This window comes from Miniopterus natalensis, chromosome 8 (assembly GCF_054644295.1).
Source record: "Miniopterus natalensis isolate mMinNat1 chromosome 8, mMinNat1.hap1, whole genome shotgun sequence".
In the NCBI taxonomy this organism is placed as follows: Eukaryota; Metazoa; Chordata; class Mammalia; order Chiroptera; family Miniopteridae; genus Miniopterus; species Miniopterus natalensis.
The window spans coordinates 11,520,181-11,539,544 of NC_142088.1; the positions used below are offsets into that span (position 1 = coordinate 11,520,181).

At 53.2% G+C, this 19,364-nt stretch overlaps 3 protein-coding genes across 5 annotated transcripts; 2 read left to right on the plus strand and 1 right to left on the minus strand.

The window, feature by feature from the left end:
- Positions 1–280: 280 nt before the first annotated feature.
- RETREG2 (reticulophagy regulator family member 2) lies at positions 281–5,400 on the minus strand. Its single transcript, XM_087819583.1, has 9 exons — positions 5,120–5,400; positions 4,729–4,835; positions 3,984–4,014; positions 3,502–3,637; positions 3,035–3,119; positions 2,589–2,732; positions 2,348–2,442; positions 2,055–2,190; positions 281–1,799 (listed from the first exon to the last, which is right to left on the minus strand). The coding sequence occupies exons 1-9, from the start codon at positions 5,398–5,400 to the stop codon at positions 1,162–1,164; spliced, it is 1,653 nt and encodes a 550-aa protein (XP_087675709.1). The 3' UTR covers positions 281–1,161.
- A 1,259-nt stretch (positions 5,401–6,659) lies between these two features.
- CNPPD1 (cyclin Pas1/PHO80 domain containing 1) lies at positions 6,660–11,544 on the plus strand. The gene is made up of 9 exons (XM_016196825.2): positions 6,660–6,747; positions 7,012–7,099; positions 7,548–7,656; positions 8,426–8,507; positions 8,673–8,793; positions 8,876–9,004; positions 9,573–9,634; positions 9,996–10,113; positions 10,309–11,544. Exons 2-9 carry the CDS (start codon positions 7,031–7,033, stop codon positions 10,843–10,845), a joined length of 1,227 nt encoding a protein of 408 aa, XP_016052311.1. The 5' UTR covers positions 6,660–6,747; positions 7,012–7,030; the 3' UTR covers positions 10,846–11,544.
- Positions 11,545–12,879: 1,335 nt separating this feature from the next.
- SLC23A3 (solute carrier family 23 member 3) lies at positions 12,880–19,140 on the plus strand. 3 transcript variants are annotated; one of them, XM_087819584.1, is made up of 12 exons: positions 12,880–13,252; positions 13,389–13,546; positions 13,670–13,791; positions 14,035–14,108; positions 14,293–14,474; positions 14,797–14,920; positions 15,079–15,187; positions 16,179–16,432; positions 16,898–17,003; positions 17,288–17,455; positions 18,560–18,655; positions 18,751–19,140. In XM_087819584.1, the coding sequence occupies exons 1-12, from the start codon at positions 13,088–13,090 to the stop codon at positions 19,041–19,043; spliced, it is 1,851 nt and encodes a 616-aa protein (XP_087675710.1). In that variant the 5' UTR covers positions 12,880–13,087; the 3' UTR covers positions 19,044–19,140. The 3 variants fall into 3 exon arrangements, with proteins under 3 accessions (XP_087675710.1, XP_016052393.2, XP_016052394.1); XM_016196907.2 differs by having other exon boundaries at positions 13,670–13,767; XM_016196908.2 differs by lacking the exon at positions 16,179–16,432 and having other exon boundaries at positions 13,670–13,767; positions 14,828–14,920; positions 15,142–15,187.
- The last annotated feature ends 224 nt before the right edge of the window (positions 19,141–19,364 follow it).

The window sequence follows — 19,364 nt, forward strand, 5'->3', positions numbered from 1 at the left end:
AGAAGACAGTGTTAAGGCTGTAGGAAACAGTGGAAAACAAGTTATGGTCCCCAAGTTCTATTGATTGGGAAGACGAGGCAATTTCCTCCTGAATACACTTTATTCAATCATGCTAAATCTCACTGAACACATGACACTGCCAGGGAAGATGGCTAGGGCTTCTGGCCTTGTTTTGCTCCAGGTAAATTACCAGGAACAAGATTGGGGACAAGGAAGTAAGGGGTTAGGATGGGACAGAGCAGTGTGGCAAGCAGTTCACAGTAAGGCAGGCCAACAGCAGTTCTAGCCAATTAACATTTTATTTTTCCACTCAACACCTGCACAGATGTTTCTGTTCACTTCCTGACCTAGTAGGGGGTCCCACCACACTTGAAGTACCCATGGCCCAGCCGAGCAGGTCCCTTTATCTTCCCTGGGACAGTAAGAAAGTCCCTCCTCCCATCCAACAAGACAAGAACTCCTGCTCACAAACACAGTGCTGGTACACGTGTTGTTGGATCCCTGCTCTGCTGTATCATGAAAAGCTGGGATGAACTAGGCCAAGGGTGCAGTGGAGGTTCCACGGGCTACAGTGACCTAAGTGCTCAACTACTGGCCTGACCTACCACCCCGGGTTTAGTCTGTACCTCCCAGACAGGAGCCTCCTTAAAGTTTAGCCAGGGAAGGAGGAGCTGGCAGAGTGGGGACTGAGCTGCTAAGGACAGGACACAGCAAGGAAATAAAGCAGAGAGGAGCACAGGACAGGAGAGAAAAATGATAAAGTGCCTAAACTAAACAACCAAGTGGGACATGAGGACAGACCGGCACAGGTCCCTGAGGATAGGAGGAAAAAGAAAAGCACAGACCACCAGGGTTTAGGGCAGAGTGGAATGAGAATAGAGATGAGGCAGGGAGGCAAGTGCAGGCTATGGGAAGAACTTCCCTAGCCCTATTCACATCCACTAACCCAAATGTAAAATTATTTACAAACTTAAAACCAATCCCAGGCACTGTAGCAGGCCCAGGACAGCAGGCAGGCAGGTAGGCAGAGGGTGGACTAGCTACCATCTAACAGCCAGCTTCCCTCCTAGAGTACTGCCCCTCCTAGAGTAGTAGGGAAAGGAGGAAACAGTGACACCCATAGCCAGGAAGCCTTACTGTGCCTGCAATTCCTTCCATGGCTCACGGCTCTGCCATGGCCTTAGCCTCTTGGTCAGACTGTAGCAGAGAGAGGGTGTTGGGCCCTAGGGGTGGAGGAGGTGGAGCATCAGGGGGCTCTGGGGATGTCTCCGGCCCCAACCCCAGCTCTGCATTCAGCTGTTCCAGCTCCCCCTGATCCAGCAACTCAAAGTCCTCAGAGGTGAGTGCCTCTTCTTCCTCAGGGGCAGGCAGGGGCTGGGGAGAGTCGTGGGGAAGGGGTGGGAGCACTGAGACGGAAGGGACCGGGTCACTTTCGGCAAGGCAAAGTAGGGGTGACAGGGTGCTCGAGGGAGTGGTGGGGTCACCACTCACTGCCTCTGGGCTCAGTGTCTCCACTGGTCCTCCAGGGGAGAGCTTCACTTCATCTGTGGGAGAGCCTGCCCCATTGAAGTGCGTGTTCACAAAATGGAGGGGGGATGAGAGCCGAAGCAAGGTTTCCTTGGCCGCCACAGCTTCCTCCTCCTCCTCCTCCTCCTCCTCCAAGTCCAGGTCTTGCCTTGAGAGGACCTCAGGGGGGGCCAGCAGGTCTTCGGGAGGGGCCAGCTCTGTCTCCTCTCCCTCCCCCAGCTCCCGGCTCAGGGCTTCCTCTGGCTCACTTGGCAGGCTCTGCTGGTCCAAATCTGTGCAGAAAACAAAGGATCAGGAATGGGTCTGCTGTTCTGAGTGGCCACAATAGGCTAATATGTTCAAGAATGCGAAGTCAGGACATGGAATGCTGGGCTAGGCCTTAGGTGTTAAAGTCTCTTGGGATCTTGCAGCAGAATTAGAGGGTCAGTTCCCCAAAGAAAACAGTTATGGGGCAACAATCAGAGAGTATGGTCAGTATCTCAGAACAGGGAACAGGAAGACCAGGAAGGGCAAAGGGTTTCCCATACCTTCCGAGACATCAGTCAGTTGTGGAGTTGTGGCTCGGGATACTGAGAAGCCGCCACTCTCCAAGATAGATGCCTCCTCATCTGACAGTTCTGAGTCTGTAATGGCCAAAGCCAGTGCTGTTTTCTTCACATCCACCTGCAGGAGAACCAGGATGAACACAATAGATGAGGGGATAAGAGAACCAATTTTCTAGGAGCAGCCCATCACCAACTTCCACCCCTCGAGGTGTCTGCTCTAAAGCAGAGACTCCCCCCAGCCTTCTACTTGACACCCCATCTCCCTTGGACCTCACCACTGGGGAGAAGCCAGCCAGTTCTGCCTCGCTTTCGCTCTCTGTGTCTTCCAGTGGCTCATCACTTCCAGGGGGTGCGTTCTTCCCTTGCCGCTCTAGAGAAGCAAGAGCAGCAGGTACTCACCAAGCAAGGGGACAAACATGGATGGCCAAGGGACTGGAGAATATCTACATTCCACGGTGTTTCATGAGCCATAAGCCAACTCCCTCCCCCCTGGGTTAGGAGTAAGGAGCCCCTTACTCCTTTTGTCGTGTTTGTGATGCAGGGTGTCAGCTTCTGCTTTCATACTGTAGTCCAGCTGCATGAGCAGGGGCTCTAGGCGAGTGTACATCCTCTGGATCAGCTCATGATAAACCACCAGGGGCCACAGCAGGATACTCAGCACTAGGGGATAAAGCATCCACTCAGGGCTCCCTATGCTTACTTCCTAAGGGCCCTTAGCCAACTGGATGCTAAACAAAGGGCTGAAGACAAGGTCCCTTCCTGAGGCTGTACCAACCTCTTCCCTCCATATCCCCTGCCCTCCTCCCCTGATGATTCTTCTACTGTTGCTAATACTATAGCATCCCTTGGGAATCGTTCTAAGTGGGTAACTGAGCAAAGAAAGGGCACAGTCCTCCCTTTAGGTCAGTCCAGGGAAAGATGACAAGGAGGGCTTTGGGAAGGGCAAAGTAGACCCTACTCACAGACAATGTAGGAAATCATAATCCCTGGAACATAGTGTCCCAGCACAGCCAACACAGCACAGCCAGAGCAGACTCGAGCACAGAACTGCAGAGGAGAGCACAGAGTCTAAGAACTTGGGCTGAGGTATGCGCCCCACTCATTTGGGTAAGAAAAGGGGAGGTGTGCCCTCTAAGTATGCAGGGATCCAGTCTAGTGAAGAGGAGGCTCAAGACCACCAGTTCAGGAAATTTGCAATAGACACCGCCGAACACCTAAAATTCAAACTGGTCTGCCTCGGCAGGAAATAGTGTCAGAACATCAGCTTATTCCCTGAGGTGAGACTGTCTCCTGGACCAGGCTACTAGCTGTGAATGTTGCCTTAAGTAGGCACCAGGTCTCTTCCTTCAGTGTCCAAACATTCCTCCCCATCCCCCACTTTCCCCCCCCAACAGTGCAGGGAACTGTTGTATGACATGGGCGAGGTTACCTGAGCTGGGTTCTGCCTCTTGTACTGCAGCAGCTCCTGCAGGTGAATCTGGAAGGTGAGCCAGCTCTCAGCCAGGTATCTGCACAACTCGGGCACACTCAGCAGGTGCGGCCGGGCGCCTGACCCCGCACCCTCACTGGGGAGACATGACATGACCCCTGGAGGCCTCAGATACCAGCTTCCTAGGCACTCAAATCCCTCTGAGAATGCCAATGAGTCTAAGGAAATGGATAGCCCTACCTCCCAAAGGGAGGCTGTCCTGGTCCAGGGAAGCAAAGCCCAGAGCTCCCAACCCTGTGCTCCCGAAGGAGCAGGCACTCAAACACCTACACAGGAACCTAGGACCAAGCTAATTATCAATCCATTCACTATGCTGGGGTCTGTGCCTAAGAAGCTGCAGTGTTGCCCTGCACTATGGTGACACTGGCACCAAAGCAAGACAGGATTTGGGCATTTGTCTTCAAGAGGTGGCCTGCACTCACCTGTCAGAGTGTGGCTCCTCTGGGGATGATGCTATAGAGAGAGGAGGGGGACAAGTTACTGAGTGGTAGGGGCTTTGGGAGCCATTCCCCAAGGCAGACATAGGTGCCCCTCTTCTGCAGTCCCAGAGAACTTTCTTCAGATGCCAACTGCAGGGAGCATTATGTTGTGTTGTTTGTATGTGTCTCCTTCTTTAGGCTTTACCCTTTTCAAGCACAGGAACTACATCCTTTCACGTTTACATCCCAAGCAACTTGCACACAGCCTGGCACCTAGCTTCTCCAAAAAGTCTACTAAGTAAATACACAAATTAAAAACAAAACAGTAAGAGCTAACAGTTATATAATTCCCACCACATGTAAAGTCCTATCACAAGCACATGACATGTATTAACTCACTTACTCGACACCTCCTGATGAAGTTCTATCAGCCCCATTTAATAGATGAGGAAACTTGACCCAAACAGAGACTGAGTGGCTTTTCCAAGGTCACACACGTGGTAAAAGGCTGAGCAGACAATGGAACCCAGGCAATCTGGCTGCAGGGTCCACAATCTTAACTTCTACATTCACAGTGACACCAGTTTGGAGAAGGGAGCAATTCTCGATTTCCTACCTGGGGGAGCGGTGGTGCTGGCTGGGAGGCAGGCGGCCTGCTGTACATGACCCACCACTCAGCCCACCCAGCGGGGTCAGCCACAAAGCAAGTGCACAATGGGGCTTGCTAAATGAAAGAAGTGACACGCACCTGAGATGTCAGGGAGGAAGCGAGGCTGCCAGAGATCCAGCAGAAAATAGGCCAAAAGTGAGATGCTGAGTAGGAAGATGGGCCGGAGGGACGACGAAGACAGCAACCTTCGGGAGAGACAGGCACTTCAGCGGTGAATGGGTGACAGTGGCTCCCGCAACCATCGCAAAAGGCGGAAAAGTGCCCACTGATGCGGAGATGGGAACCTCCAGGCCTAACTCGAGACCCGAAGACAGAGGCATGGGGGAACCTAGGCGCAAACAATCTTTAAAAACCGGGGGATGGGTCATTCCCAGGGCAAGTGTCAAGCCCGGAAAGGGGAAGGTACCGGCCCGCCCGCCCCCGCTCCCCGGCGCCGCGCGGCCCCGCCCCCTTCCTCCGCGGCCGTTACCAGAAGAGGCCGTTGAGCGCGGCCGCCGTGACCAGGCTGTGCAGGGGCTTCTCCCACACCAGCAGCCGCTGCGCGGCCGCCAGCACCGCCTCCCAGCCACGGAGCCGCAGCCACAGCGTCGTGGCCAGGCGTCCCACCGCCTCGGCCGTGGCCGCCTCCTCCTCCGCCTCGCTGGTGGCCTCACCCATGCTTAGGCTCAGGCCCGCGCCCGGGCCCAGGCCGAGGCTCAGGCCAGGGCCCCCGCCCGCGCCGGTGTTACCCCCGCCACCGCCGCTCGCCATAGCCCCGCCGCAGCCGCCGCCCGAGCCCGCGAGGAGCCAGGGCTGCGCGGCCGCCGCCGCCGGGGGCGCGTCAGGCGGAAGGGGGCGCACGCCGCCGAGAGCGCCGCCGGGGCAGCAGCCGTCCAACACGTGATGGCGGAACGACGGGCCTGTCACGTGACGCGCCCTAACCGCCCAGATGGGGTGGCCCGCGCCTGCGCGCAGGGGCCACCGGTGGCTGGCTCCTACGCAGGTGTTTTAGCTGCTGGAGCCGTGACCCGGGGTCGGGTGCTGGGTGGTGTCGGTCTCCTCCTGTCTGAGGGACTGTGTCTGCGTGTTCCCCCGCCCCAGCCCGTTTTCCTCTTCCTGTGCAGGCAGGGCAGCTAGGGAGTGCGGTGCGAGGCGGGCGTTAGGGGCAGGGGAGGGGGCTTCCAGACGCCCAGTATCCCCGGTGGGATCTGCTTCTGCTCTGGCAGGGCGGCGCCGTCTCATTACTCAGCCCTCGACGTACTGGTCCACCCAGTTTCCTCCTCGCGGCGGGTAAACAAACCCTAGAGCGTGACCCAACAGACTCAAAAACAGCATCTACTCAAACAAGTTGTTTACTCCCCGTCTCTCTAAACTTTCCCGCCCCCACGTATCCGAGCTCCTGCCAATCCCCTTGCTCAAAGCACGAGATTGTGGTGAGGAGGTGAATTTAAAAATAAAACCTCGTTTAAATGCTTTTAACTCTTTGGGGGCATGTTAACGCCATTTATTAAGGCTTACAAGTACCAGGTGCATTATAGTCCCTTGAATCACTTACTGTCCGCAATAACCCTGCAAAATACATAATTAGGTTTAAAATTCCAAACTATACTAAGAGGTATGCAGCAAAAGTTTCCCCGCTTCCTTGTTCACAGTTCACCCTCTGTTAAGTGTCTTGTGTATCCTTTCCAACTCTTTATGTATATCGCTATGTGTGTGTATGTCTCCCCTTTTTAAAAAACAATTGGAAGCAACTCGCGATCCTGCATCTTTGTTTTATTGACATTAGAATCTACATTAGTACGAAAAGTCAGCCGGGTTGGTGCCTCTTCAGTGCGGCGTGGTTCCCTAGGAAATGTCCCCGTTTCTCAGATGCCGGGAGAGCACGGCGGGGCTCAGCTCTGAACTTGCCGGACGCCGAGTGGCCGGGACGTGGAGCCCAGCTGCTTCCCGGCCTTAGGGGCGGCGGGCGGCTCGGCCCAGCGCGCGGCAGGAAGTGCCGATCGCTGACTCGCCGGCGACACCCCCGCGGCTCGTAAACGCGGGACAGACGCGTGGCGCGGCGCGACTTTGGCTCGGTACGCGCTGCCTCGCCGCCAGGTTTCCCTTCGACTGCGTGAGGTAAGCGCTCGGGCCTGCGAGCCCAAGGCCGGGAGCCCCGGCCGCGGAGCCCCGCGCCCCGCGCCCCGCGCCCCGCCCGGGGCGGAACAGGAAGAGGCGCCCTCGCGCCCGGGCCCCGCCTGCCGCCGCCGGCGAGAGGGGAGGGGCGGCGCTGGGGAGGGCGGCGGCCGGCGGAGGGAGCCGGAGGGCAGGTGGACTGGCCGGCCGGGACGGAGCCTGAGCCCCCTTACTACTTACTCGTCCCCTTCCCACCCCCCTTCGCAGGGCGGGGGCTGGAGGCGCGATGGACCTCGCCGGGCTCCTGCTGGACGAAGAAGGCACCTTCTCCCTCACCGGCTTCCAGGACTTCTCGGTGAGGGCGCTGCCCGGTCCCTCCCCGGCCTCCCCGCACTTGGAGCCGGGACCCCGGGCGCTCCCCTCGGGGCCGAGCGGGGCCACTAGTTCGCCTGACAGTCAGCCCGGGAGTTGGGAGGCAGCCGCTCGAGCCGTGCCTCCTGGAGGCCCGGGCTGCTTGGGCCCTGGGGAACAGCTGCGAGGTACAGGACTGGGGATAGAGGTGGCCAGCCGGTGCTCTGTCTCGGATAACCGCACTCGGGGAGCCCTCAGGGAGGAGGAGACCTCCCCCTGTGGACTGGCTGCCATTGGCAAATAATCCAGAGAACACGGGGCTGGGTGGGGCACCCGACCTACTAGCAGTGAGGCGGGCCTGCTGCCCCGCACCCCCTTCTAGCCCCAAGCCAGGATTTTAGTGACACTCTTCCCTGCCCTTTACCCTCCACCACCCTCCTGCCCTGTTTCAGTTCCTTCCAGGACACCAGAAGCTGAGTGCCAGGATCCGGAGAAGACTCTACTATGGCTGGGACTGGGAAGCTGAGTGTAGCCTGGAGGAGCTCTCCAGCCCCATGGCAGGTTAGACAATGTTGTGTGACTGGGCAAGTGAGAAGCATGAAAATGGTGTCAGCAGGCACCAAAATGACTCTAGGTGTATACACTTCATAGCTAGCTCATTGGTACTTCGTATAAGGACTGGTTTATGTACTTTTATTTTTTTTAAAATATGTTTTATATTGATTTTAGAGAGAGAGAGAGAGGAAGGGAGAGGGACAGAGAGAAACATCAACGAAAGAGAAACATTTATTGCCTGCCTCCTGGGGATCGAGCTGGCAACCCTGGGCATGTGCCCTGACCAGGAATTGAACCAGCCACTTCTTAGGTGCACCGGATGATGCCCAACCAACTGAGCCACACTGGCCAGGGCCAGGATTGGGTTTATATGTAACTTTTTTTTTTTTTTTTTAGCCCAAATGAGTAAAAAGCATTGCTATCTTAAAAATTGGTATCATTTTTATTTTGTATACCAGAAACTCGTAATTTTCCAAGAACATCAACTATCCGTTTCCCAAGTAAACAAGGCATGTTTATTTCTCAAATGAACAAGAGTGAAAGACTTCAAGTGACTGGAAAATAAGCCTTCCTACTGGAAGGGACTGACGTTCAAACTTGGGATGGGCTTTTTGTCTCAGTGTGGGAGAATTTAATCTCCATCTTATATGGTTCTATCTCCAAGGCCTCAGATAATATAGATCTATCTGGGTCTCCTGCTGAAAGCAGTGGGAAGTATTGTATGTTTGGGAGGCGGGGGTTGTTTGCTTACTCTGTCTTCCTTCTGCCCCTGCAGACATTGCTGTGGAATTGCTCCAGAAGGCAGCCCCCAGCCCTATTCGCCGACTCCAGAAGAAATATGTAGCCCATGTGTCCCGGTGAGCCTGGAATTGAGGGGGACAGGATGACAGTGTTTGGACCTTAGAAAGAAGGGAATGATTATCTCTAAAGAGAAGATGTAAAGACTACAGGGATGAGCATCATAAGAGTTACAAGAGCTGAAAGGCCCTTGGGTTTAATTACTGATCCTTTCCACCACCCAGGGAGGCTTGCATCTCCCCATGTGCTATGATGCTAGCTCTGGTGTACATTGAGCGGCTCCGGCACCGAAACCCGGACTACCTACAGCATGTGTCCTCTTCTGACTTGTTCCTGATCTCCATGGTAAGACTCCTCCCCTTCATTTTCCTGGCGAGCTAGGAGCCCAATATGAGCTTTGTTGATACCACCTCTGGTTCCTGTGCAGATGGTGGCCAGTAAGTACCTCTATGATGAAGGGGAGGAGGAGGAGGTCTTCAATGATGAATGGGGAGCTGCAGGAGGTGTGGCTGTGCCCACTCTCAATGCCCTGGAGAGGGGCTTCCTGAGTGCTATGGTGAGTAGCTATTCTCTCTCGCTGTTTCCCTGGCCCATCTTATGTTCCTTTCATCCTTTGTCTTTTCTCTCCCAGCCTTCTGTTTCTTCATTTATCTTTCTGCCTGTCCTCCTTGTGTCTTTCCTTGTTAATATCTTCCCTTTCTAGCCCTCTGGACTAACTATAGCCTTTGGAGGTTCCTGGTGTGGTGAGGACAGAAGTGGAGCATCCTCACTTCCCTGTTCCTCCAGGCTCAGCAGGGTACACTCTTGAGTCAGAGCTTATCTTACTGGATTCTGATTATTTGCTTCCAGACTTTCTCTACTCCTAGACTCTGAGCTCTCTATGGGCATGGACCACTTGCAGGATTATTTTCTCCCTGTTCCATTAATGGAGGGTGTAATGTGAATCTAGATATGTGATGGTTAAATGAGTTAATACATAAAAGCTCTTGGAACAATATTTGGCACATAGTAAGTGCCAAGTAAGTATTACCCGTAGTGGTGGTTATAGAGCTGTTGCAGCTTTGGTTATTGAATGACCATGGCTCATGTCTGAGCCTGGTTTGGTGCCCTTCTCATACCCACAGGATTGGCGTCTCTACACTGACCCTCGGGAGATCTTTGAGGTGCTGAGCTGGTTAGAGAGCTGGTATGTTCTGGGAGTTGGGAAGAGGGATATAAGGGCTGGGGCCTAAGCCATAGGAGGTAGACAGAGATGAGGGTCTATGTAACTGGGGGGAGGGAGGAGACAGGAAAGAGAATTGCCCAGGACAGTAGTTCCCAAACCTGCCTGCCCTCTTTGTAATTGCTCATCTTTGGGAGGATGGGAGAAGCTTATCTAAAATACAGATCTTGGTGTCACCCTGTTTCTGGATCAACAGGCAGCCTAGGAATCTATACTGTTAACAAGTTCCCCAGTGTTCCCTGGTGGGTCCCGGGGAGAATGAGGGTGCCATTGGACCAGCTGCAGGAGAGTTGCAGATGCTCTGTCTTTTCTCCCATCCCAACAGTGTGGCTGAGCATCAGGGACGGCGACGGGGCTGGTACACCTACACAGACATGTGTGTGCTGCTGGAGCAGCCGGCCTGGCAGCTGGCCTTGGGCTCCCTCTGTCATCGGCTGGCAAAGGTGAGGAGGGGTCAGGAAAGATAGGAGGCTTGAGGGGATTGGTTTGTGGGTGGGATGATGTAAAGCAAATGCTAAAAGGCTCAGGAGACAGCTCTGACTTGAACTTATAGAGGCAAGGGGTGGGTATGTTAAAGAGAGTCAGGAGCAGGTTTTAGGGGAATGGTATTTGGCACTGACCCTTCTTTTCTCCTGCAGCTGTCTTGCCTATTAGCTATGGCATATGTGAGCAGTGTGGCCCTGGCTATGGCGTCGATGGCTGTAATACACCAGTCCTTAGGGCTGTCCTGCAGCCTCAAACCTGGCCCTCCCGACCTTGGACTGGCCTCCAGGTGCCTCTTGGAACCCTGCATACCTTCTCCTGTGCCACAGTGCCTGCCTTCTCCTGCTAATGTCTCCAGCTTCCTGGAAGATGACAAAGGGCTGCGTTCACTCTGGGGCAGTCTTCTGGCCTCACTGACCCCCCCGCCATTGCCTCCCCCAGACCCTCCTGCCCCTCCCACTCTTCTCCATAACTGTCCCCTTTGCCAGAAGCTCCAGAAAGACTCACCAACCTGTCGTGCCTGCCACCGTCCCAACCATACGGGGCCCCTAAGCCCCTGGTACCACTCCCATGGCCTGGCTCCACCCTGGCCCTGGAGCCCAATGCCTTCTCTGCTCCCACAGCCCCAGCAATGTTCCCTTTTCAGCATCATGGAGCTGGCCCGCCTCAAGTCTTTCATTTTCCCAGGCTAGGTAGGGTCCCAAGGAATGCATGAAGAGGACTTGGGAGTCCTTGATAACCTGGAGAAGCAATGCTTGATTTAGATCCTTTCTACCTCTCTGGGTCCTTGGCTGGTCCCCTGTTATTCTGGGTGAGGGAGCTTAAGGGGGGGAGGGTTAGGGGCAGAAGGACTAAAGGTCTCTCGCTCTCCTAGACCTCAGTGGCTGGCTGCTTAGCCAGGGCAGTGGTGGTGCCAAGGAAAGCTTCAGCTCAGTGACCGGGGCATGTCACAGATGGGCAGAGGAGAAGCCTTTGTCTCTTCACCTTTAGGCTCTTTTAGACTTTAGCTGTTTAGTTCCCTGCGATGTAAGGGTAAAGGTGGGAGATGGGAAATGGGAAATGTGGGGGAGGGAGGGAGGAAATGTTGATCAGGTCTGTGTGATGTCTCTGAAGCAAGGGAGCCAGGGATTGATAGGGCCAAGGGGAAAGCTGGGGAGCCCAATCCACACCTGCCCCTTGGATGTAGTCTAAAGGAGCCAGGGACTGCTGGGACCTTCAACCTTGCCCTGTTGTCTTCCGACCTTTTCTTTTTAGTACCCTGCTCCTGGGCTTCCCTCTCTTCCAGTTCCCCTCCTGGGTGTTATCTTCACAGGCCTCTCTGGCCGCTGCTTTGTATCTGGGTTTTTCACGCTTTTGTAGAACTGAGGTTTCAATAAACAGTTTCAGTTGCATGGCCTGGACTCTTCCTTCTCTGGCAGCCTTGGAAGAACTTTCTTCCCATATTTGCCTTCTAAGCCTCCCCACTTCCTGATCCCGTCATCTTGCACTTATTCTTTCTGAGCCCATTTTAGAACTTGTCTATTGTTTGATAATCATAGGCTCCCATTTCAAACTTCCCTTCATCCCTGTTCCCAGTACCCCGGGGTCACTAGCGCTGCCGAACTTGGGTGCCATGGGGCACAGATGGCGACTGTACCATGCCTGGGGTTGATCCTGACTGTCAAAAGTTCTGAATCCTTGTGGATTCTTAAGCACATCTTGTGGAGAGGCCAAGCCACGTATCCAGCAGGGTCCCAACAGCTTGAGGGCAAGCCCTGAGGACACCTGTGAATCCTGACTCCCAATCCAGTCGGGCACGTGGTGGTGGTCAGTGATAAGAGCAGTCCAAGGCTGGGTTATTATTGGAAGAAGGAAAACCTCTCTGGGCAGCTGGGCTGAGGATATTTGGGACTGCTTAAGATGATCCATAGTAGGGTGTACTGTCTGCCCCTGAGGGGGCATTTTGGAAATTTATGGGACATTTTTTGATGCAAAAATTTGAAGGTATGCTACTGGCATTTAGTAGGCCTGGGCAGAATGCTAGACATCCTGATATGCTCAGGACCCCTCTTATTAGGAAGAATTCCCAAGATGACTTTGGAATGACTGGCTGCACATCCTGCATAAGAAAACCCTGTTAATATTTTACCCTAGAACTATCTAACTTCACAAACTCCTTTTGGTACATTTTCAAAAAGACTTAGTTTTCCAGGAATGCACCTCCATGCAAATTAAAACTTACTTTCCATGAACTCATTCACTACTTTGGAGCATCAGGTCACCAATGGCAGCACTGCCTGTGGTCATGAATCAACCAGAAAGCACCAGCATCACTTGGCATTGTAACCACTGCATCCATGGTGATTCTATGTGTGGAGTGGGGCTGGATCACTTCATTGTGTTCTGGTTTAGTTGGGCCCACACTTCCACATAATGAAATACCTTTTATCATAAATTACTTTATTTGTCCTTTATATTACAGCGAGGACGTTATATATAGAGTGTGGTCAGTTGTCATATGTGTCATTCATTACCCATGCATTTCCATTTGAGGGAGTCCAAGGGGTTTGACCCTGACAGGGTTGAGGACTACAGTGTAATGATGGTTCCAGATTGTGGTGGCGAGGAGGGGACACAGTCCGAAATCTATCTATTTTCTAGGTCTCCTGACTCCTCCTATCCTGCTTTACAGAGACCAGAACAGGGGATCTAGATGGAGATTCTTGAAGGAGGGTTCCAGAACATGGTTCCCAGTTAATAGATGATAGAATTTGCACAAGAACTGGGCAAAGGTGAAAGAGCCGCGTCCTGTCCCAAATCTCATTCCTTCGTTCTGCTTCATTGACACCCCAACCACCTCCCCACTCCAGGCAGCTAACTTCACCCAAACTCTGACCTCTTACTTTACTTAATTCTGGCCCAGGGCAGTCAACACAAGACGAAAGGCAGGACCCCATGAGCCGATCACACCCACATCCCATTCAACTCCAATTGGTGGGCTCCCAGGATGCCAGGGCTCCCCTGCCACCACGGCCTGCTGTCCAAAATCCCTCTTCCCACTCTTGGGCCTCTCTATGTGGGCCTCCTCCCTGGGGCCTTGGCTGTCTTCTGGCTTTGCAGGTAGGAGGCAGATGTGCAGAAGTTGGTGCTGGCTGAAAGGGGGTATTTGGGGAGTAGATATGGCATGAGAAATTCTCTGGAAATAGGTATTTCTGCCTGTTTCTGAAGACCCTCCTTCCCATATCTCCACCTGCAGCATATTTTGGTCCTGGCTTCTCTGCTCTGTGCCTCCCACCTGCTTCTGCTTCGAAGCCTACCCCCAGGAGGACTCTCTTACTCCCCTGCCCACCTCCTGGCCTCCAGCCTCTTTTCATGTGGTGTGTCTACCATCCTGCAAACTTGGATGGGCAGCAGGTAAGAGGGACTTCCTAGAGGGAGAGGGCAGATCCCAGGGGGGAGGGGGCAGGTAGGAGAGGCTTGGGAAGTCCTTTTGGCTGCCACCTGTTTCCAGACCTGCTGGGGCCGCTGTTCCTATAGGTTGCCTCTTGTCCAGGCTCCATCCTTTGAGTTCCTTGTCCCTGCTCTGGTGCTGACCAACCAAAAGCTGCCTTTGGCCATCCAGACACCTGGAAACTGTGAGCACAGAACAAGGGCATGGGGCGAGGGTAGGGTTGGGTGCTAATCTGAGCATACAGGTGTAGGTAGGTGCAGGATTGAGAATAGGCAGTGGTGGGACTGTGAGGCACTCTGGGGCCTTGGAGCTGTGCCAGGCATCAGCTAGGACTGCATGGCAATGGATCTCCATCTCATTTACCCCTCTCCCTCTCCCTCTCCCTCTCCCTCTCCCTCTCCCTCTCCCTCTCCCTCTCCCTCTCCCTCTCCTCATGTCCCCAACTTTCCAGCCTCCCACATACTGCACCTGTGTGAGGGGCCTGGCTGCCGTAGCCTGGAACTCTGGAACACTTCTCTCCGAGAGGTAAGTGTTTGGGGATTGGGAGGCTCTGGTTTCCATCATGCAGGGACTGAGCTGCTCTGGGAGAAGGAGGTGGGGGTGGCTCTGGGGAGGCACCTGCCCCTGGAATTAGTTAGGAAGTCCAGCTGAGGTCAACTCAGATGGACTCTGTTTTTCTATTCTCTGTTCTTCTCATCCACTCCACTAGGTGTCTGGGGCAGTGGTGGTGTCTGGGCTGCTGCAGGGCACGCTGGGACTGTTGGGAGCTCCTGGCTACTTGTTCCTCCACTGTGGACCCCTGGTGCTGGCCCCCAGCCTGGTTGTGGCAGGACTCTCTGCTCACAGGGAGGTGGCCCTGTTCTGCTCTGGTCACTGGGGGCTGGCCTTGCTGTACGTAAGTCCTGAGAGACTGGGGTGGTGACCAGTGGGGTGTGCAGGATGGGGGAGGGCATAGCTGCTGGCCCTACCAGACTGAACAGCCATCTGAGCAGGAACAACTTTGTGGATTTGGAATCCAGGGCTTTTGCTGGATCCATTTAGTCTCCCTAACTTTCACACTGTCTCCTGCTGACCCCTAAGCTGCCCTCCTTCCCCGTCCATGGGGGCTTTTTTCTCTGGAACCCTCTTTTATGGTATTCTGCCACTCCTACCTCCATTACCTGCCTCAGGATGCCTGCTTCCTCCTGCCTCTCAAACTCCATCTCTCTCCTAGGCTTATTCTGCTCATGGTGGTCTGTTCTCAGCACCTGGGCTCCTGCCAGTTACCCCTATGCCCCTGGAGACCAGCTTCAACCTCTTCAACTTGCACTCACATCCCTGCCTTCCGGCTCCTCTCGGTACGTGGGGCTCTGGGCAGGGGCAGTCAAGATTAGAAGGGCTGGCATGGAACATGTCCTCGACCCACCCCCTACCCTTTGGCCTTTGTTACTCCTCTAAAGCTGGCCCAGAAGGATCTGGGGGAGGGGCTCTTTTCCATCTCAGTCTCGCCCCTCAGGTACTGGTCCCAGTGGCTTGTGTGTGGATCATCTCTGCCCTTCTGGGTCTCAGCCCCCTGGAGCTGTCTGCCCCCACTGAGTCACCGTGGTTTTGGCTGCCTCGCCCAAGTACGTTTTCTCCTAGTTCTCCATTCTCTTACTGAAATAAAAGTGTCTGTGTTTTGTTTTGTTTTTAACTCAAGACTTAATGAATTTCATATCTGAGTTAAATTTTGTGTTTTCTCAAAACACACAGGGAAGGGAAATTGTCATTCTTGAGGCAATGCCCGTCCCTCACCACAGATGTTTTATTTAGTGTTAAGAGGTATCTGCAAATCCCACTGCTCCCTGCTGGTACCCCCTACCCTTTACACATTCATGTTACCTACCCCACAGGCATTTGAGTCAGTGACCTGTGTGTAAAGGTTGCTTTTGAGGTGTTGTATCTGAAATTTGCTCATTCATCAATTTGACGAACATCTGTTGAGTGCCAATTAAGTGCTAGGTACTTGATACAGGACATAAAGATAAATATGACAGACATAGTACCCGTTTTCATGAAGCTTATCATCTGTTGGGCAATACAGATACTAATTAAATAGGCATCCAAGTAAATGCAGAATTGCATGTGGTAAGTGTAACAAAGGGGAGGTATATTGTGTGATGAGAGCATACTGGGGAGTCTGACTTTATCAGAGAGGTCAGGAAAGGTCTTCTTGAGGAAGTGATCATTGAGCTGAGATGTGAGGGATGAGTAGGAGCTAACTGGGTGAAGGAAGAGAGAAGAGCATTCTAGGTGGAGAGAACAGCATATGCCAAAGCCCTGTGGTGGCCAGCAACACAGCAAATACAAGGGCCTTAAACAAGGCCAGTATATCTGGAGTGAAGGGAGCCAGGCAGAGTGTGGTGGGAGATGAGGCTAAAGGGAGAGAGGTAAGGGTCAGAACAAAGAGGGCCTTTTAGACCAGGGTAAAGAGATGGTCTTTATCCCAATAGTTTGATGTCCTAAGACATCTTCAAAGACAATGGGGCCTCTAGGATTCTTGTAGCACAGTCCTTTGGAGGCGGAGATGCTCCGGACTTGAGTCTGGCCCCAAAGTGACACTTTCTCCCTCTTCAGCTGAGTGGGTCTGGCCCTTGCTGACACCGCGGGCTCTGGCTGCAGGCCTCTCCATGGCCTTGGCCACCTCCATCAGCTCCCTGGGCTGCTACGCCCTGTGTGGCCGGCTGCTGCATCTGCCTTCTCCACCTCCACAAGCCTGCAGTCGGGGTCTGAGCCTGGAGGGCCTGGGAAGTGTGCTGGCTGGGCTGTTGGGGAGCCCCATGGGCACTGCATCCAGCTTCCCCAACATGGGCACAGTGAGTCTTTTCCAGGTATGTGGACAGGATGGGAGGTGCTGGAAGTACAGAAAGAAGGGGACTCACGCTGACTGACAGCTGCGTGCTGTGCTCCTGTTAGGCACTTCGCATCAGTGCTCTCATTTAGGGAGGTGCCTAGAAATGGTAAGGGGCTAGGAGTGTAAGAAAGACACCAAATCAATATTAAACTCCTTTTATGCCTCAGGCACTGTACCAGGGCTGGGGTTCCAGTAAAAAATGAATCAGATAAAGTCCCTGCTTTCTTGGGGACTTCAGAGAGGGAGAGGCAGACAATGTAAGAAAAAAGCATAAACAAGGTAAAGTTGAGTAAAGGAGGCCCCTTTAGGTAGAGTGCTTGGGGATGCTTCTTGGAAGGGTAGCAGTTGAGTTGGGATTCAAATGATAAGAAGAGGCCACCAGGAAAACACTTGGAATAGTCAAGGAGGGGGCTGTGTTTTCTAACGTCTCTTCTTCGTGTAGGCGGGATCTCGGCGAGTGGCCTGCTTGGTGGGGCTGCTCTGCATGGGGCTTGGTCTCTCCCCAAGGCTGGCCCAGCTCCTCACCACCGTTCCGCTGCCTGTTCTTGGTGAGTGGATGTATCAGCAGGACTGGTATTGACCTAGTACCCCCCCCCCCCCCCCCCCGTAGCCCAACTGGTTGCTGTGGCTGGCACTCTTTTTCTGATACAGGGATATGTATGTCAGCCACCTTCCATTTTCTCAGCCCAACAGAAGTCCTTGATTGGGTTTCTAGCAGAAGCAGAAATGAGCCTTTTGGTCATCTCTCTCCATCACAATCTGCCCCACCCTGCAATACTCCCTGCTGTGCCAGCCTGGGCTCAACCCCTCTGGTTGCTTTCCTATGAGACAGGTGGAGTGTTGGGCGTGACCCAGGCCGTGGTTCTGTCTACTGGACTCTCCAGCTTCCACCTGGCTGACATTGACTCTGGGCGGAATGTTTTCATTGTTGGCTTCTCCATCTTCATGGCCCTTCTGCTGCCAAGGTGGCTTCGTGAAGCTCCAGTCCTGCTGAGCACAGGTGGGAGGGAGGGGGGAGGAGTTGCTCAGTATCAGGAAAGCAAGGGCTTAAGGCTCGAGGTGCAGGCCCCACACCCTTCTCTGGGTTTTCATATAAATAGTTCATCCATTAAAAAATATATATATATCTTTATTGATTTCAGAGAGAGGAAGGGAGAGGGAGAGATAAAGACAGAAATATCAGTGATGAGAGTCCTCATTGATCGGCTGCCTCCTGCACGCCCGACTGGGGATTGAACCACATTCTCCTGGATCCTAGGTTGATGCTTGACCACTGAGCCACACCTGGCCAGGCAATTCATCCATTTGTTTAGCAAATATTTATTGAGCACCATGCAAGTTCCTTGGTGCCTCCAGATGTTACAGTCTAGTTGAAGAAATTAGATGTGTAGGCACATAACAGGAAAGGCTCAGATAAAGAGCTGTTCTGCTCAGTGGTGAAGAGAGAGATGGCTTGTTGTTTGAGATGATCCAGGTAAGTTTTATGGAGAAAGTAACATTGAGCAGGCCTTGAAGGATAGTAAGGTTTAAACACATATGTTGGAGGAACCATCATAAACAAGGACATAGAAGTAGGAAGTCATAGGGGATGTCTTGAGAGCAGCAATAGCTTAGTTAGGTCAGCTTAGCAAGCGGCAGTGGTTCTCAACTGAGGATGATTTTGGCAATGTCTGGAGACATTTTTGGCTGTTACAAAAAGGGGATTGTTACTGGCATGCAGTGAGTAGAGAGATGCTGCTAAATATCCTACAATGCACAGGACAGCCCCCCTCAAAGAATTACCTGGTCTAAATTATTGGTAGTACTGAAGTTGAAAAACCCAGGCTAGAGCACAGAAGGTAGATGGGAAATAAGGTTGGGAATTTTAATACAAAACTTTCCAGAGACAGGGAGCCTGGAACTATCAAAGCATATCTGGAGGGCATGTGGCTGTGGGAAGGGCCTGGGTATGGGAAATGAAGGGTAGAGGGACAAAGGGGATGGAACAGCAATTCAGAAAGATCTGTCCTTAGTCCAAGACTTAGATTTAGGTCTGGTAGTACAAGACACCTTGGCCTTGCATAGGTTCAGGGTTCCCCTCCTGCCTGGTCTCAACATCCTGTAGGCTGGAGTCCCTTGGATGTGTTACTTCGCTCACTGCTCGCAGAGCCCATCTTCCTGGCAGGACTCTTGGGCTTTCTCCTAGAGAATACCATTCCTGGTAAGTTGAGGCCAGGCCCTAGCAGACTGGGAGTGGCCAGGAAGTCATCACTCCCTGGTCTGGGCAATGGCCTGACCAACCTCTCTATTTTGTAGGCACACGGCTTGAGCGAGGCCTGGGTCAAGGGCTACCGCCCCCTTTCATTGCCCAAAAGGCCTGGATGTCTCAGAAGTCCAGGGGGAAGGCTGCTCAAGAGTATGAGCTTCCTTTCCCCCTCCAAAACCTGTGTCCCTGCATCCCCCAGCCCTTCCGTTGCCTCTGCCCACTGCCTGAAGACCCTGGGAATGAGGAAGGAGGGCCCACTGAGCCAGAAGAGACAGTTGACTTGCTGCCTGGTTTGGGGGAGCAGTGCCCCAGGTCTTACAGAGAAGAACTTAGATCCCATTAATTGCAGGACTCATACTTCTGCCCTGGTTAGATTGCCCTATCTCCCAGCTTGCTGGAGAGTCAACTCCCAGGCTCTACTTTCTCCTAGGGAGTGTGTGTGTGTGTGTGTGTGTGTGTGTGTGTGTGTGTGTGTGTGTGTGTGTGTAAAATGGACCCACATGATGTCTTGTTTCCCAATAGGTGTGTTGCCTTTCCTTCTCTTAATTAGGCCTAACTGTTCCAGAGCAGGGGTCATGAATGAATAAATGAGATTTTGTCTGTGAACTATCTATACTTGAACTCCAGCATTCACTTAAATATTTATAGAGCGCTTCCCATGCAC

What these genes read in the sequence shown, in the direction of transcription:
- CNPPD1 (XM_016196825.2), top strand. Translation starts at nt 7,031, where the DNA reads ATGGACCTCGCCGGGCTCCTGCTGGACGAAGAAGGCACCTTCTCCCTC. An exon ending in CTGAGCTGGTTAGAGAGCTG is followed by an intron (nt 9,635 to 9,995) that starts GTATGTTCTGGG and finishes CCATCCCAACAG; the next exon opens with TGTGGCTGAGCATCAGGGAC. An exon ending in TCTGTCATCGGCTGGCAAAG is followed by an intron (nt 10,114 to 10,308) that starts GTGAGGAGGGGT and finishes TTTCTCCTGCAG; the next exon opens with CTGTCTTGCCTATTAGCTAT.
- RETREG2 (XM_087819583.1), bottom strand. Translation starts at nt 5,400, where the DNA reads ATGGCGAGCGGCGGTGGCGGGGGTAACACCGGCGCGGGCGGGGGCCCT. An exon ending in GCGCTCAACGGCCTCTTCTG is followed by an intron (nt 4,836 to 5,119) that starts GTAACGGCCGCG and finishes TCTCTCCCGAAG; the next exon opens with GTTGCTGTCTTCGTCGTCCC. An exon ending in ACTGACTGATGTCTCGGAAG is followed by an intron (nt 1,800 to 2,054) that starts GTATGGGAAACC and finishes TTTTCTGCACAG; the next exon opens with ATTTGGACCAGCAGAGCCTG.
- SLC23A3 (XM_087819584.1), top strand. Translation starts at nt 13,088, where the DNA reads ATGAGCCGATCACACCCACATCCCATTCAACTCCAATTGGTGGGCTCC. An exon ending in GCTGTCTTCTGGCTTTGCAG is followed by an intron (nt 13,253 to 13,388) that starts GTAGGAGGCAGA and finishes CTCCACCTGCAG; the next exon opens with CATATTTTGGTCCTGGCTTC. An exon ending in CTGCCTTCCGGCTCCTCTCG is followed by an intron (nt 14,921 to 15,078) that starts GTACGTGGGGCT and finishes CTCGCCCCTCAG; the next exon opens with GTACTGGTCCCAGTGGCTTG.